Source organism: Ambystoma mexicanum, chromosome 2q (assembly GCF_040938575.1).
Source record: "Ambystoma mexicanum isolate Mex_15411 chromosome 2q, UKY_AmexF1_1, whole genome shotgun sequence".
NCBI lineage: Eukaryota > Metazoa > Chordata > Amphibia > Caudata > Ambystomatidae > Ambystoma > Ambystoma mexicanum.
The window spans coordinates 213789816-213808022 of NC_090924.1; the positions used below are offsets into that span (position 1 = coordinate 213789816).

The window sequence follows — 18207 nt, forward strand, 5'->3', positions numbered from 1 at the left end:
CCCAGGCCCCAGAAAGCCTTGTGGACAACGCAGAGAGTTTTGAATTTAATCCTTGCAGCCACTGGGAGCCAATGGAGAGATTTCAGAGCAGAGAGATACGATCCCAGGGCTTGAGGACAAGGACAAGTCTCGCAGTCATGTTCTGGATTAGTTGCAGAGGGCGGCGAGTAGAGGCAGGAAGATTTAGAAAGCGACTGTTACAATAGTCCAACCTAGAGAGAACCAGAGCTTGGGAAACAGTAAGCTTTTGGGGGAAGGAGAGGAAAGGCAGAATAACTCAGAGGAGGTGCAGTAGGAAGTCTGACTTTAGAGACCTAAGAGATGTGGGCGGAGAAGGAAAGTGTGGAGTCAAAGATGACCCGAGGTTATTAGCCTAGCAGGTGGGGGTAGGAGGAGGGCCAAGGGAGGCCAGCCAGAGAGTGAGGGGAAAGGATGCTGAAGGTGTACCGATGAGGAGGATCTCCGTCTTGCTTGCATTCAGACAAAGATCATTGGCGGCACACCAATCTTGAATGGCAGTTAGGCAATCGAAGATGAGAGAGGGAGAGGAGGTGGCCGAGGGCAGCCTGAAAAAGAGTTGAGTGTCATCATTGTAGCACTGGAAATTTGAGCAGAAAATGGCATAGGCTGACATCTAGTGGAAGCTGCGGAGTATTACAGTTGTTGTTTTCGAAACTCGAAAAGGGACTTCGACAGGGCGCGCCAGTAATACTATCCCTTGAGTGACGTCCACTGTACCCATGATCCCTAGCGCATCGTGGTCCCTCAGATTGTTATTTTTCTGACATGGTGTAGCCTGAGTACAGTTGTATCCAAGCAGATATGTATCAGACAAGCTCATAAGCATCCATGCACCTAATCTCCGAGCGGGGGAAGGGTGGGTCGCATGTGAATCTAACCGGCTACAAGCATCAGAAATACAATTACGGTGAGAAATCTATCCCTTCTGAGGCTTGTGGCATTACATGATTCCCCCCCTGATCTCTCCATCGGGAGTGTCAGTGAACTTTTCGCTATCTCTTAGGATCTCCTGTGGTTCTACTCCCCACCAAAGGCTTGTATGTCTCAAACCCCTCGTAGCAGTGTATTATATTAACAGGGTTAAGTTCTTCCTCCTCTTTGTTTCCACAGAAAAACTATTCCGGTGGGAAGAGAGAGAGGATGTGGACTCGAGACTATCAGGGTTTTCTTTCCCTATTGGGGAGGAGGTTTCCCTGGTCACTTGGAAATTAGAGGACCCTATGTTTCCCAGCGAGATGGTTCATCCTGTCAACTTTATTACGGTTAGGGTCAAGCTCCTAAGACACTGTTTCTGAGGGCTCTCTACACCTCTCTCTCCACTCTCCCAGTTTCATACCTTTTCCAGGAAGACCTCACATTAAATACCCCACCAAGTCTTTCCTCTGGATCTTAATGGAGTCGGAAGAGTAATTCAGGAGGATACATTTCATACATTTCAACCTCCCGCACAAGGCAAACTAGGTGATACCATTAGACCGTCCTTCCACCAAGGTTTTGCAGGAGGTGATACATATATTACCGGACCAGTGCGGATGGTTACATAAATGTCTAAATAAATTATAGTCTTCTTTCTCCCAGGGATCCAGTAGTCACAGGCACTAAAGAGTTGATTATTATTCCCCTTCTACATTTTTCCTGACGGGTGGGATGGCCTTGGAAGTTAAAGGGAGGAAGGTGAGGGACAACCTACTTCTGTTGAAGTTAGGCTGATCATAGGACACTGGCCAATCAGGGTGTCTTAGCCCTACATCTACTGGGGGATGAGCAGTCTCTCTCAAATATTAATGGGTATGTTGGGTCGGCGGAGACTATTTCGTGAGCCAACCCTGTGTTGGGTTGTTGAAATCCCACTGCCAACACCATATGTGGCATACCAGAAGGAGGAGTTTGACGACTCAATGACAAGTTCAACAATTCTTTCTTTAACTAAAAAGGAAAAACACCTAACTTACCCTATTTCTATGATGGACATTCCCCCACCTATTAAACTAAAACCTAGGGTTGCTATAAAAATGAATGTCCATGGTCCAAATCCTACCTCCTAATTGGTCCTACCACTTTAGAAAACAAACAGAAAGGTGGAGATCGGGACACGCTCTCAGGGTTACACCTCTGCCTGGCCCAGCAAAGCAAAGTCTTCAAAGGATCAAAAAATTGTTAAAACATATCCGGGCTTGCCTTAGAACTTAGTTGACAAATTGAGAGGTTCCTTGATCCAGTTGCTTTTTTGACAAGTTTTGTGGGAACAGGTCTCTGGCTCTCAGACTCCCCCAAAGTCTTGTGGCTCTCTGGGAGACTTGCTACTGCTTTGGTATTAGCTTTGGATGGAAAATGTGCTCACTTGTGTTCCCCAGGTTCCCATAATCTCACCAGTTTACCTGGCTTGGTTGCAAAGAATTCTTCTTGAGTTTGCTTTGATTTACACAGGGTTCTTGACCTTTTTGGTATCTTTGATTCTTATGAACTAGTTGGTTTCCACAACTTGGATGTACAGAGGTAATATTCAAGTCAACTTGGCTCATACAGTGCAGCTGCCCCATTCGCCTTCTCAGGCTTTCTCAACCTTGCTGACTTTTCCAACCTGCATACATCGAGGGTGTCTCTCTGTTGCTCAGATTCACAAAGAGCACTTGCCTGTTTGGATTTCTCTGGCTCCCGGAGTCTCAGAGGTCATTCCAACCTGTATACAAAATGTCTATGTTTCTCATATGGTCCTTTACATTGAGCGCTTGCTAGTTTTAGGCAGTCTGGTTCTCTCAATTCAAAATGCTCATTCAGGATTCTCAGACTTCCGGTACCTTGTGGATTCTCTTATCCCACAGTATATGTTCCTCTCGACCTTATTCTCTCTGTGGGAGCATTTGCTTCCCTCATACTGCGTTCGATAGATGATGTCTGTAGAATAGGGAGATGGGGGTTAGTTTTGGCATCCATTCATAGCTATAACCTATAACTTCATCATTGCAGTCCCTCCACCAGGGTTCCCCGTTCTCCGCTTCTCCCTTTCACCCATGCTGCTTGGTCGAATGAGACACCAACCTTCCAGCGTTCGGCTAGCGCTTAGCTCGCTGTCCACACCATCGCCGGCTGCACGGTCTGGTTTGGCTCCGCCTCTTCATGGCATCTCTTCCGCAGAGGTGCGTCTCTGCTTGGGATTCGCTCTGCTCCCTGCATAGGAGTTCTCTCTCTGTTCACAGTTCTTCCTGAGTTTAAATAAGTCTTTACAGTAAAAAGGGGTGTGTTCTTCATGACAGCATCATTCAAGCAAGATGCACCATTAGATAGAGGCAAAGAAATTAAAGAAGTATCCATATAGGCTGACAGTAGTCTGGTCATGGAGGTCTGAGTCCTTGTCCCGATAGGGGAGTCAGTCCTAGCGAGGTCTCATTTGCCCAGATCCCGCAGGAGAGTCTTTCAGAGCGGGCTCACCTCCCTAGCCTAACAGGGGGTGGCTCCCCTCTGGAGAGAAGGGACGAATTGACAAGATTAATCTCAGGGCATAAAGTGATTGTTTATTTGTCTTTAATACTGTTGTTTAGCAGCAGGCAATGGATCTTACAGTACACATTTGAACCATAAAAATATGGCAGTCCCTTCACTATATATATATATATATATATATATATATATATATATATTATAATTTTTTTTATTAAATAAAAATGGTCCTGGTGACAGTAAATGAAAGGAGACAAGGCATACATTTGCAATAAATATTGTATTTTGAATTCAGAATGTTGTCACACACACTCTTGTACACACACCTGACAATACTGCCACTCCTGCCCATGCTCACCATGCCCAAAACTCTAGAATCACTATAGCTCACCCCGCTCCCTCTATCCCACCTCATTTCCCCTTCACATCTCGGCACTCACGTGGGCCCCCTGATGACTCGCGTGCACTTGCACGCCTAAGCCGCAACAGAACGCTCTCCAGGTGGCGTCCTTTCATGATTTGGCAGCTTCCTTGGCGCCTAGGTTACCGGCGGAACGCTACTATGCTTCCGCGTCGCGTGACCAGCACTGTATACTCACGTGACCCGGAAAACCAATCACGTGATGCGGCAGCACGTCATGTGACGGGAAGTAATGCCAGAACCGCGAGTATTTAAACGCGGGTTTCCGTGGACTTGTTGCTTCACAGCTGTTCTTTGCAACCTGTTTGGCGTTACGTGTTCCTTTGGATTTCTTGACTTTTCTGGATTTTTGACCTCAGCCTGTTTACTTGGACTTCGCTTGGATTATCTTGCTTGCTTTGTTACTTTGGATCATCCTGTGCATTGAACTTGGACTGTTCATTGGACTGCAAAAAGGATTTCTCTTTTTGCATCTGGCCTTCCTTGGAACTTCTTGCTTCAAGCTTCACAGTATCAAATCACGTTCTTGTCATCAGGTGGTGCTCACGCCATTTTTGGGACTACTGTCTATCTGCCCACGTGAGTCCCGGGCCCCTACCTCATAGGTTCATTACCTTTCTCCTGACCCCTCTAGTAAGACCTTTTCACATTATTTGGTACTGTCATTTACTGTCATTTGCTTGGTACTTAATCAGTATTTTCTTGCAGCGGATTGGGGTCCCGGAGGTTCGCGGTTCCGGAGTTGACCATCTCCACGTTTGGCCTCAACCGTCGCACAGGGTGTGACTTTGAGTTCTCTGTGTGGCATTTGGGGACAGAGGACTCTTCTGCCTACACGACATTCAAGTCTTAACAGACTGTGAAGCCATATTGTCGTATAGGCAATGGAGGGAAATGCTGAAGATCCCATGTCCGCTATAGTCCAAGCCATCACAGTACTACGGGCAGACATGGCTGCCGCTAATACCGTCATCCATCAGCGGCTTGTCAGTGGTCCCTTCACTACCTACTGCATTCCATGATTTGTTTGACCTCGCCCTCCAGGTAGATGCACGAAGATCTGAAAGAAGAGCAGAGGCTGGGTTCTCTCACTCAGTCACCCTCCCTACATCACATTCTGCATCTGACACCTCATCAGAACCCATGCAAATAGGGGGAATTAGAAGCCCGATTTCCCCTTCTGGAAAGAGAACGTAGGAGGGTGGATAATGCTTGTTACTATTGTGGTCTAGTTGATCATTTTGTGAAGGAGTGCCCACGGCGTCCAAAGACCAAGACTCAGGGTTTTAGGACAGCTCGATCTTAGAACCGGGGACGGGATCGAGCTATTCTCACCATACCCCGAACCCGATTCCTGCTTTTGGCCGTATTAGGCCTGTACAAGTACAGGCCACACTTCACCCCACATCTACTATTACACATCCTGTCACCATTATAATAGACTTAGGGGCAACGGGTAACTACATTGACATTGCCTTGGCTAACTCTTTAAATCTACCTCTTTTGGCCAAGACTAGACCAGAACCCGTACATGCAGTGGATGATACCTCTCTGGTGTCTGGCCCGATTAAACAACAAATGGCACCCATGTTAATGACAATCCAATCCACACACAAAGAAACTAAGTTTTGACCTCATTGCCATGCCCCAGTTTGGTCTCATATTGGGAATTCCTTGGCTCCAAGAACATAACCCACTCATTGACTGGAAGTTAGGATTTGGTTCATTTCGAATAAGAAATTTGTCAAAAAGTCTGCCTATCCACAGACACAAGCAGTGACAACCCGGCTCATGCAATTGCTCAGTTAACCGTGTCCGACTCGCAAGAGTCATCGTGAGAACACATAGTGGGGTTAGTAGCCACGAGCATTCCCCCCGAATACCAAGAGTTCGTAAATGTGTTTGATCGTGGTTCTTCTGAGGTCCTACCACCACATCACCCATACGACTGCCCCATCGATCTACTCCCTGACACCACGATACCTACAGGACGGATCTATTCCCTCTCACCGTCAGAGGAGCTAGCTCATATCCAAAAGGCCCTGAAATTGGGACACATACGACCTTCCATCTCACCTGCAGCGAGTCCCATATTCTTTGTCCCTAAAAAAGGGTGATTTACGCCTATGTGTGGATTACCGACAATTTAATGCTATTACAAGAAAGAACTGGTATCCCATTCCCCTCATTACAGCTTTACTTGACCACCTTGCACATGCTACCATTTTCACCAAGTTGGATCTACGTGGGTCCTACAATTTGGTCCGCGTCCGTTCCGGCGATGAGTGGAAGACCGCTTTCTGTACCCGGTATGGCTTATTTGAATATACAGTCATGCCGTTCGGTCTGTGCAATGCCCCTGCCACGTTCCAAAGGTTCATGAATGACATCCTAAGCGATATCTTGGATGTGTTCGGGTGGCATATCTTGATGACATTCTAATCTTTTCTCAGTCCCCAGATGAGCATGTACATCATGTCCGTGAAGTACTTTCACGATTACAGAAACACTCTTTGTACGCCAAACCAGAGAAATGCCAATTTCATGTCAGCAGTGTGGATTTTCTTGGGTTCTGCATCACCCCTGCCGGCTTGTCCATGGATCACTCCAAGGTGACAGCTGTTTCAGACTGGCCCGTCCCTGCGAATTTAAAGGCACTACAATCATTCTTGGGATTCGCGAATTTCTATAGACGTTTCATCTCCGGCTTCTCGTCCATTGTGTCTCCTCTCACTGCCCTGACCAGCCCTCATACACCCTTTTTGTGGACAGATACACACCAAAACGCATTTGAAACATTGAAGACTGCGTTCACTACGGCTCCGGTCCTTCAGCATCCTGATCCAGATCTCCCTTTTATTGTTGAGGCAGATGCCTCTTCTTTTGCTTTAGGTGCAGTCCTTTCACAGACTTGTCGCTCCTGAGGCCGCTTGCACCCGGTCGCTTTCCACTCCCGCAAGTTCACCATCCCTGAAACACATTATACCGTGACCGAAAAGGAACTACTGGCGGTCATGGATGCTTTTCGTGTTTGGCGGCATCATCTCTTGGGTGCCAAGCATCAGGTCACGGTCCTCACGGATCACCAGAATCTGCAGGATCTAGCTTCCTTAAAATGTCTCAATAGTAGACAAGTGAGGTGGCATCTATTCTTTGCAGCATTTGACTTCCAGATACGTCATCGCTCTGGGTCGGCTCATGGGAAGGCCGATGCTCTGTCACGTTCTCCTGAGGGAATTTCTTTGCCCGTTTACCCTGAAACATTATGTCAGGATTAGTCAGGCGAGTACAAAGGCAGCGAATATGGCAAGGGAAATGTGCACACAGGAACAACGACTCATGTATGCTAGAACCCAGGAGTGCAAATAGAGTGTGACATCAAAACCAATATATGAAAAGGGATGTGGGGTAAGCACCTGACCGCGAGGAAAGTCGGCAAGCGCCTTACCCCCAATTGCTGTTACAGGTACTGACAGCGCTAAACCCACGTGGAGGGCAAGCAATGACAGGATCTGTGAACTAACACTCTTGATGGTATTAAATAAGGGAACTAAAGAACTGTACTCACGAGGACAAGATAAACCTCTTGAATGTCAGCTAGCCCACGAATCCTGTTGATGAAACTGGGACCCCGAAAGGCTAGAACAGCAATGGGAGGAAAACTAAATACCTAAGTTGGAATAGTGATTACAAATTAGTGAGGCAAACATAAGCATTCACACAGGAGCTAGCTACAACCACACACCACACCTAATAATCAAATGGGAAATAAATGCAGAAGTGCAATGGAAAACATGGAATGGATCCCAACAGAAAGTAAGGATCAGGAGCAGGGAAAAACGAAATAACCAATGCAAACTTCTCCCTACCCCTCCAAGGAAAAGACAGGAAGCTAATCTAAGAGGAAGGCTAAGGCATACGGGTTTACAGCAGCAAAGGACAGTCAAAGAAATATAGAACACAGACAAACTGGGCTGCATCTAAAAGGGGAAAGCACTGAGAAATGCTGCCTGCAAACAGAGGAAGACAAAAAGGGAATCAAGGGAGCAGAAATCAATTAGCGCATGAATCCAAGATTCAGGGCGGAGGAACAAGAAAACAGGAACTAGGAACTAGGTACAAAGGCAAGGAACAAGGAACAAGGGACTAGTCACAACAGGAACACTGCAAACGATGACCAGCGCTGGACTGAAGTAAGACTGAGGCTTTTAAAGCTGCTTAACGAGCACACGCCTCAGGTGTGCTGACTGCTGTACCTGCAGCCACAGCTGTTACCTATCCTCCACCCAACCTTGTCCTGCAAGGGTGGAGGTGGAGCAGTGGGCCAGGCATTCTGGGAAGCATAGTCATTTGGTTAAAGAAGCATGCTGGCTGCCAAAAACCTGGAATGGATCCGGAAGGGAAGTAGCTTGGAAAATAGGGATTTAGCGCTCCCAATTCATCACAGCACTGTAGCATAAGGTTCGGAGGAAAGGTCCAGTAGGGAATAAACCCCAAATCATGCCCCCAAGTGGTGGGAATGGGAGCAAAGGGAGCGAGTCGTGACACATTATTAGACCACACCAAGGTAGTTTGTCTGTGCACACCATCAATGCCCTTGTTGGATGCAGTAAGGAATTGGCTATCGCTTCATCCTAATGAGTTGTCAGAGTGGAATCCGGTCATTCACGATGGCCTTCCCTTTGTCTTGAATCGATTGTTTCTGCCCACTGCAGACACTCGGAATTTGGCTCTTGAGTGGTCACATGACGCCCCTGTGAACTGTCACCCAGGTCAACAACGCACGTTAGCCCTCTTGCAGCGTTGGTGCTGGTGGCCGGGCATGAAAAGGGACGTGGACTCCTACGTCAACACGTGCTCCATATGTGCTCAATGTAAGCCCCGTAGGGGACGTCCTCTGGGTTTGTTGCTTCCTCTACTGGTACCCTCTAAGCCTTGGCATACCTTGTCCATGGACTTTATTACAGATCTCCCACAAGTGCAAGGTTTTGATACCATATGGGTGGTAGTAGACTCCTTTTCCAAGATGGCACGATTCATCCCCTGTAAAGGTATTCCTTCTGCCCCTACCATGGCCAAAATGTTCTTTGACTCTGTGTTTTGCCTATTTGGTTTACCTTCTGTCTTGGTGTCGGACAGGGGTTCTCAGTTTACCTCACGCTTCTGGCGAGCCTTGACCAAGCTGTTGGGTATCGATGTCCGGTATTCCTCTGCCTATCATCCAGAGACTGACTGTCAGACCGAAAGGGTCAATCAGACTTTGGAACAGTACCTACGGTGTCTGATACTTAAACAACAATCCACCTGGTTGCATTCCCTCCGTCACGCTGAATTCTCTTACAACAATGCGGTTCATGCCTCCACTGGTTTCTCCCCCTTTTATGTCTTGTATGACCAGCATCCCCGTGTTCTGCCTATACCTGACCTCGCGGCCTCATCCAATCCAGCTGCTACTGCTTGTGTCAGGGATATGTCTGATATTGCAATGTTTACAGGAATATACCTAGATAAGTATTGGAGTGGAGCTTCCCCGGGATGAATCTACAAAAATATGAGTAAACACAATGAGTGGGAATAATTCTAAAGAGACTTCCTAAAGTATCGAACCAATAACAACTAACCTGAAATATGGATATTTTGAGAATGGAAAGTAGTCCAAGAAACAGAAGACAACGAAAGGAGAAAATAACAAACAGCAATGTTATTATAGGGAAATAACCCCAAACGGCACGAGGGTCGCACTTATGCCGGGTTGGTGTAGTATCAGCAAAGCGTTTATATGCACTTGAAGACAAGTTCACAATATAGTCACTCAATGTCCCAGAATTCAACAAAAGGTGAAGATCCAAACAAGGCAGTGGAGAAAATTAATAGCAGGGATGGAATTGCCAATGTATGTACCTGAGCACACACGCATCCAGATAAGGCGTAGAAAGTTCCGAATGGTTGATAGCAAGTCACCTGCGAGGAAGGTAAAGTGGTTCCGCGTCTAGTAGCAGCTAGCTGGAATGAAGTACCGCAAGAGACAGCAGGAAGCAGGATCCAATAACGTTCCAGGTCAAAAGCCAGGCAAGCACGACAGGAATAAAGGAGGAGGCAAGCCAATCCAGAAGCCAGGCAAGGGTCAAAACCAGGTAAGCAGATTAGGAATTTGTGCGGAGAAGTCACCAAGGAGTAAACGGACGTAACCGCTGTAGCTTGTAACGCTAATTAGCAGCAACGAGCCCCTTGAAAGACGGTGGTTTTGAAGCCGTATGGGGGCGTGTCTTGACGTACGTCTTCCATGTACAGGACGTGTCAGCTGACACGTACTCCGTCGTAGTTTGTACAGGCGCCATGGCAACCTGTATCTGGTCCACAGAGGAGCTTGTCAAGGAGTCGTATTCTGCCAGGTATTCTGCAAGGAAGCCCGAAGTGTAACACTTGTCCGGATCCTTCCCGTCTTCGCGTCCGCTCTGCCCCGTTGTCCCTGTCGGCCCCGGATGTCTACGAGATCTCTGGCATTTTGGACTCTCTTATCTGCCGGGGACGCTTGTAGTACCTGGTGGATTGGGTTGGATATGGTCCGGAGGAGCGCTCTTGGGTCCCTGCTTTTGATGTCCATGCTCCTCGCTTGGTGGCTCGCTTTGAAAGGGATCATCCTTCCTGCCCACAAGGTCGTGGGCCTTTGGGGGGGGGGGCTCTGTCACACACACTCTTGTACACACACCTGACAATACTGCCACTCCTGCCCGTGCTCACCATGCCCAAAACTCTAGAATCACCATAGCTCGCCCCGCTCCCTCTGTCCCATCTCATTTCCCCTTCATATCTCGGTACTCACGTGGGCCTCCTGATGACTCGCGTGCACTTGCACGCCTAAGCTGCAACAGAATGGTCTCCAGGTTGCGTCCTTTCTTGCATTGGCACCTTCCTTGGCGCCTAGGTTACCGGCGGAACGCTACTATGCTTCTGCGTCGCGTGACCAGCACTGTATACTCACGTGACCCGGAAAACCAATCAGGTGATGCGGCAGCACGTCATGTGACGGGAAGTAATGCCAGAACCGCAAGTATTTAAACGCGGCTTTCCGTGGACTCGTTGCTTCACAGCTGTTCTTTGCAACCTGTTTGGCGTTACGTGTTTCTTTGGATTTCTTGACTTTTCTGGATTTTTGACCTCGGCCTGTTTACTTGAACTTCGCTTGGATTATCTTGCTGGCTTTGTTACTTTGGATCATCCTGTGCATCGAACTTGGACTGTTCATTGCACTGCAAAACTGATTTCTCTTTTTGCATCTGGCCTTTCTTGGAACTTCTTGCTTCAAGCTTCACAGTATCAAATCACGTTCTTGTCATCAGGTGGTGCTCACGCCATTTTTGGGACTACTGTCTATCTGCCCACGCGAGTCCCGGACCCCTACCTCATAGGTTCATTACCTTTCTCCTGACCCCTCTGGTAAGACCTTTTCACATTATTTGGTACTGTAATTTACTGTCATTTGCTTGGTACTTAATCAGTATTTTCTTGCAGCGGATTGGGGTCCCAGAGGTTCGCGGTTCCGGAGTTGACCATCTCCACCTGTGGCCTCAATGGTCGCACAGGGAGAGACTGAGTTCTCTCTGTGTGGCATTTGGGGACAGAGGACTCTTCTGCCTACACAACATTCAAGTGTTAACAAATGTTCCTTTTGTCATACATGCATAGCTTTATTCCAAGTATGAATGATTCTTATGCATTTAACACCAGAAGCAGCTGGATGCGGACTACACCAAATTGGCAGAAGGATACATGCCCATATGTATACAAAGCACACATTACTGCAGGGTGTAAATTAACTGCATCGCATACTGTCACAACATGTAGTGTTTTTAAACTGCATTCCTAAAGGCTGCGCATACAATGCTGTGTGTGCTGTGCTCAAAGATTTTGCAAAGCACTTCCCTGCAAGATTGAAACTCCACATATCCTGCACTCATGTGGTCTTTTGAAACCATCATCTTGCACATCATTTGTATATTAAAACATGTTGCTATACATTAGAGTATACATGCAAGTAATTTGCATAATAAACCGCTCACCATTTGTCTCGAAATCCCCGAAACTCTAGATCATATTTATAAATCTGCACATATGATCCAAAAACAGGCATTTCTTACTTTTGTTGCAGAATATTGCACATAAATGAGTGCCGATCAGAAGGTTTACCTATGCACCTGTCAACCTGAAAGTGTACTCAAATATCTGAGGCTCAAGCCCACGCAAGCCCTTACAGTTTCCACAAAGGTCCTGGTAGTATGGAGCCAGGCTGTCTGGGGGCCCTGGATTTTTGAAATTAACAGGCATGAAAGCGTCTTTCAGTGCTTGTAAAACAACCAGTTTAGAGCACAAGTTAACACCCTAGTAAGCAAATTAAGCTTGCAGGAAAGAAGAGTTTTTAAAATTGTTGAGTTGACTGATTGGATTTGAACAACGTTAGACATCATTTCTATATGTTTGTATTATTAAACAAGAATGCATTAGTGAGTGCTTTGATCAGAAATGCTCTTCATAGGGACAAAAATAGATCACTTAGACTTCTTTAGCCTTTCCAAAACTAAATTTATTTTTGGGCCTACATTTAGCATGACCTTCCAAAACAGCCATCTAAAACAAAATATTTGGTTTCAAATGCATATGCAAGAAGAGAGACTGAGGTTTGGGCTTATTGCATGGATGAATCAATGGTTTTTGTGTTCAAATTAGATTCCCATTTTCACTTGAATCAGTCTTCTACGTTGTCAGTTTTGACATTTGCAGTTAGAAAAATTGGAAGGGTGGCTGTAACTGCGATATAAACAACATAGGATACTTGTACTAATCGTGCAGCGTAGGTGACTCGATGTGATTCAAGGATCACACTATGTTTATTCCCAATCTTCCCAAAGATTCCCTAACTAGGATTTAGCAGGCTTCTTAGCTTCACAGTCATCCCCGAGATCTAGCACCAAGCTCATGTTTCAATTTTGCCCACAGCACATACCTTTCCCCAAAGCCTTTGAGTATGTACCAGTTTCAGATATTAACCTCTTTTCCTAGGTTTCCCTCCTGCATTGATGACAATACTGTTCACACACAGAGACCTATAAGGAAGTATTTCTCCCTCTGTGCTTGTTTTTTTATTTTTATCAGATTGTGGGTACATTTGGGGAGCCCCTTATGAGCCATGCTGATGAAGCTCCCCTCCCAACCTCCTCAACAAAGCAGAGGCCGCGCCACACTCCGGACCAGCCTGGACTAGCACGAATGCGCAATGCCCATGATTATCATGCTGCTGCAGGGGCATGCCGCACACTATTAGGTGAAAGATTTAAGCATGCTTTTAATCAAAACTTAAATCTTTCACCTAGTTTCGAAACAGATGGATGGTGCCTGTACCTCTGGCACCTAAATGTACCAGGCAGCAGAATTTTTTAATTGGATGGTTATAAATATTTGCCACAAATATGCAAGAGCTCAGCGCACATAATGAATGTGCATGTGAGTCCGTGCAAGGTGCTGTAGGCATTGCACAGGGCTGAAAATTCAGATTAGGAAAGCAGGAGCCAAAAGCTCTTGGGTATCCGGCTCTTGGGTAAAGAGTGACCAGGAGCTACCACTGGGGAACAAAGTATTCTGCAAATCTAATTTCCACATAAGATGGAAAAATATCTTTGTATCCATTATTTATGACTTATGTTTTAAATGTCATATAGATGTGTCCAAAAGTTCATTTATCATTTGTCCCAAATGCACAGAGTTAGATTCACATAGGTGTGCATGTTTGACATCAGTTGGCCTTGGGAGCCAAACATTGCTCCTGGAGGCTGTTGATGTCAATCTAACCATGCTCTTCTAGACTAAAAGCAGGAGTTAAATAGATCCCAGCTCCCCTCAATTTCGAGCCTTGAAGGTACTTTTTTTTACTAGGTTTCTATCGTACAATTATTTTATGGTAGTCGAGTTATTAGAATGAAGCATGCACATCTCACTATGTAATCTCATTGGTTGCTATGCAATGTATGTAAAGGCGACCAGTAGCTGGGCGGAAAAAAACAATCTGAGGGACCTCGACGCGTGAGGGATTGTGGGTACAACACACGTCACTATAGGGATAGTGTTACAGACACGCCTTGTCGACGTCCCCTTTTCGACTACGAAAACAAAATGCAATACTCCGCAGTGACCACTGGATGTCGGACCTATGCACAGCATGTGATTCTAAGCAGATTAACAAACATCAGAAATAAGTATATACTGAGATGTACACACTAAATTGACATGCATTCATGTTATATTGATGCATACATAATGTATTCATCTCAAAATACTGTGTATAGATCTCAGTATAGAATGTGCCTCAGTGAACAGTGCATATGCATACATGCGTCAATATATCATGTGAATTTCACTATACAGTATCTACCTCTGTATACAATGAATGTATCTCAGCATGCAGTATATCGAATTCAATATATAATGCATGTATCTCAAAATACAGTATATACCTCTCAGTACAGAATGTTTCTGTACAGTGTGTATGTTACAGTATCTAATGTATGCATCGCCATGTATGACAAACATCTCAGTAAGTATTGTATACATTTCAGTGTTCAGTATATACATTTATGAATCTTGAATTATGTCCGGAATGGCCACCAATAACTTGGCATGTTTATTCGGGAACCACAATGAGATGAAGGGTAGAATTGCATGAAAAAGGCATTGTAGCATTGCCACAAGTCATGGGAAAGGTAAACAGCACAGAATCAGGACAGCAAGATTTGCTAAGAATATTACCTTTTTACTATCCAGAGAAGGCTTATTAAAAGATAAGCAATTGTGACCAACAAGTATGCAAGAGGCACACTGTAGCTGTAGCTGTCGTAGCTCACGGTGTCTACTGTATAATAGCCGTAAAACAAATAGGTGACTTCAAGAAATCCCTAAAGAAAGAAAAGAAACATTGGAATAATTCACAAACAATGTAGTGTTCGGTTACATGTCGTATGTAGCTCATTCACTGTTTTATTCTTTGTATTATGCTTTTTAGTCCCCCCCCCGCATACACACATTATAAAAGTGTGACTACTTTACACATCCCAAGTTTCAAAGGAAAATAAAGGAATAGATGAGCTGCTCGTGCATGGAAAAAGTCAAAGTGACAGATCTCAAATGAAAAGCTGCTTTGGAGTACCTATGCACAGAAAAAAAACATGAACAATACAATACTGAAACCCTTGAACAGGACAACTTAAAGGTACATGGACAGAACGTTCTGGTACTAGCAGTGCAGACCATTAAACACATACAGCCTCAGAAATTAGGTTTATTGCGGTATGACTTGCCTACTCAACCCAGTGAATGTATAGATGAGACCCAAGCATCAACTGAACAGCTTGCGAAGCACAACCGGTTTAACGTGTATGATTTCAACCAGCACACCTGCTACAGCGTTAAATAAGGAAACCTTTTTAGAAATAACTACATTAGCTCCTTTGGAGTGGACATGTGCCACCTACAGAAAGGAAGCACATTTGATGTCACAACAATGGGCGATCCAGCAGAAAATCCAAGTGGACATGGAGACAATCTTGTTGGCAAGTGCATACCCCTATGAGTGAAAAACACATTTTACCAGTCCAAAACTCTTAAAACACTGAATTCTCATATTACTAGATTATATGAAAATAAGAAAGCAATAAGGCATAAACTTGGTGTTAGGCTCCTTGGTGGCCATGATTTAAAAAAGCTGAGAGTATGTTCAACATCCTGATAATCGAGTCTGGGGGAAAATGATGGGTACATAAATCCCCTAGCATGGCTATCACGTGAGACAGCAGAACTGCTGAGGATCCCCATTGTTTCTTTAATTCAAGATCCCTGATGTCACTCTAGCAGTGTTATTTTCCTCTGTGTAAGTGATCTACCTGTAGATTCTTACCATCTCATTTTTTAATGTTTACGATTCCTTGGCAATACCATTCCTTGACCATATTTCTTTCAAATTAACTTCACCTTAGCAGAAAATCTGAAGCAAAAGTACATATCATAACCACCGGATAGAGCCAGCTGTTCGCATTGCCATGCATCATTGCTTTCGTATCGAACTTACAGTGAATCCTAAATAAAGGGAAAGGTTTAAATCCCGTGTCCTGCAAAATAGTGACATCATCCAGATACATACACCTGGGAAGGAATACCACGTGCCAAGGACTTGGCTTTAAAAAAAAAATAATAATAAAATGATGCGGGTAATCCATCTCAGAAAGGGTGGTCTTCTTAACACCCAACCCCCTTTGAGAATGCTCCATACCAAAAGCAGTGTGCGCACCTGTACCCTGCTGCATCAGTCTCCCTAGCTGCAGCTCTTTCTCTTCAGTGGCACAGAGCAGGTTCACAGGTGGTAGGTGCCCTGTTTGACAGAGCCGTAACAGCAAAGTCACTGCAGAAAGAGGCTCCATTTAAAGCTACACCTCAGACCCAAATCCATAATTATGATCAACTTTTGGTCTAGTGGCAGGACAATCTCTAGTAGGCCATACCCGAGTTGACATGGTGACTGATTGTCTGCACAATTATTAAAGCCACATCAGATTTGTGTCAAACATGCCAACACTCAGTATAGGCCAGCCATGGAAAAGCTATGTGGATTCTAGTCAGACTCACTTTCTTTCCTCAGCCAGCAAGACAATGGGACGGAAGGCTGTGTCTCCATTAATCCCCTGTGAGGTTGGGTAACAGCTCTATGTCCCAGGAAACTCCCAGCCACTCCTGGGAACCAAGCTTCAAAATTGCACACCCACAACAAAAGGGCCACCCTCAGACAAGGGTGTTGCATGCCAAAGGGCCTTTGTGGCTGCAGGCTTGGGAAGGGGGCATAATTGGGACAGTCAGATGGAGCAGAAGGGCTGGAGGAAGGGATCCTCCAAAGTCCTCCTGTGGGTTTCTATTTCCTTCCAGTCTCCTACACTTCCTGCAGAGCAAATCACTTTGGTTCTCAAGTAAGAAAGTAAGTCACTTGATATCTGTGAAGGCATCATGAAGCAAGACACAGACAACAGATTCAAAGTTCAAACTAAAATACTTTATTAAATCAAATGTCAGGATGGTAGGAGCCTACCTTGTCCTATGCTAAGGTGGGATTTCCCTACCTAAACAAAACTAAGGAAAGTGAGTCAAAGAGTTCAACTTAAATATTTGTCTGTGTCGGAAACGTATGCTTGCCCTCACAACTAAAGCTAAAAAATGCATAGGGATGTCAATAATCCAGGAAATTGTGATTAACACAAAGTCTTGAGCTTCTTCCAGCTCTTGGCTTCCTTTTCAGCTCCCCTTCCCCAAGTTCAAGAAAGAGTCACAAAAGTCTCAAGATTACCTTTCTCACGTTCAAGGCAACACAGTTCCACAGAATCTTCAGGGTTCCCTTCCCAAAGTTCCAAGCATCACAGTTCAAAAGAAAATGGTCTTGAGGCTTCGTTCTCAAAACAACACTTACAGTTCCTCAAGTCTCGGGGTTCCCTTCCCCAAGACTATCTCAGCCACTTCCACAACTCTAGGTCAACCTGACCCTCCTTCTCGATTGCATCACCAGCTCACTTACAGTGCTTCTCCTTGGTTTCACAATGTCTTTGGTTTTCAGAATTTAGGGCTTACTGGTCTAGGCGCTGTTGTCAGACCACACGGTCCATCCATCACAGGTCATGCAACCAAGATCCCGAGGCTTTTCAGCCCACACAGGTTCTTATGTACTTGCCCCTGTGTACAGAGTCACGTTCACGTAGCTCCTCTGTCTGCCTCTTGGCTTTATGTGCAGTGTTAGACTCTTCTGGTTTCTCCTGATTATCCTCTTGGCTTTGCCGTAACGTGTCACACACCTCTTGCCAGTCTTTGGCCTTGCCACACTGCATTAATTCATAAAGTTCACTTTGTGGCGCTCTTGCTTATGCCCCACCTTTCTTTGGCACTATTTTGCACTTCCGCTGTTTTCCGTAAGTTGCTTTCACTTGGGCACTTTCCCTCTGCTGTCATCTGCTATTTGCTTTGCCCATAAAGTGTTATTGAATTCCGTATTCAATATACTTAATTTCAAGGTTTCATTCAGTTCGGTATTCAATGTGCATTGAATATGCTCAATTTCAAATGTCCATTCAATTCGGTACTTCGTTACCTCTGCGCCGCCTTTCGAGTGGCTTTTCCCGACACTCACCGGTCCTCGGCGTCCCTCCCAGCGGCTCCTGCTGCTTCTTGTCTGCTTTTCAGGTTGGTGAGCAGGCATCTGCAAGCCCCATTTGCACGCAAGGTGCATTCTTGCACACGCCAGCAGCTCT

At 45.4% G+C, this 18207-nt stretch overlaps 1 protein-coding gene across 2 annotated transcripts in view; it reads right to left on the reverse strand.

Moving 5' to 3' along the window:
* The window catches only part of TMC7 (transmembrane channel like 7), a 950504-nt gene that overhangs the window by 590198 nt on the left and 342099 nt on the right, over positions 1-18207 (reverse strand). For both annotated transcript variants that reach the window (XM_069647142.1, XM_069647143.1), the window contains exon 6: positions 14678-14823. In XM_069647142.1, coding sequence (XP_069503243.1) covers positions 14678-14823 — 146 coding nt within the window. The remainder of the gene's footprint in view (positions 1-14677; positions 14824-18207) is intronic.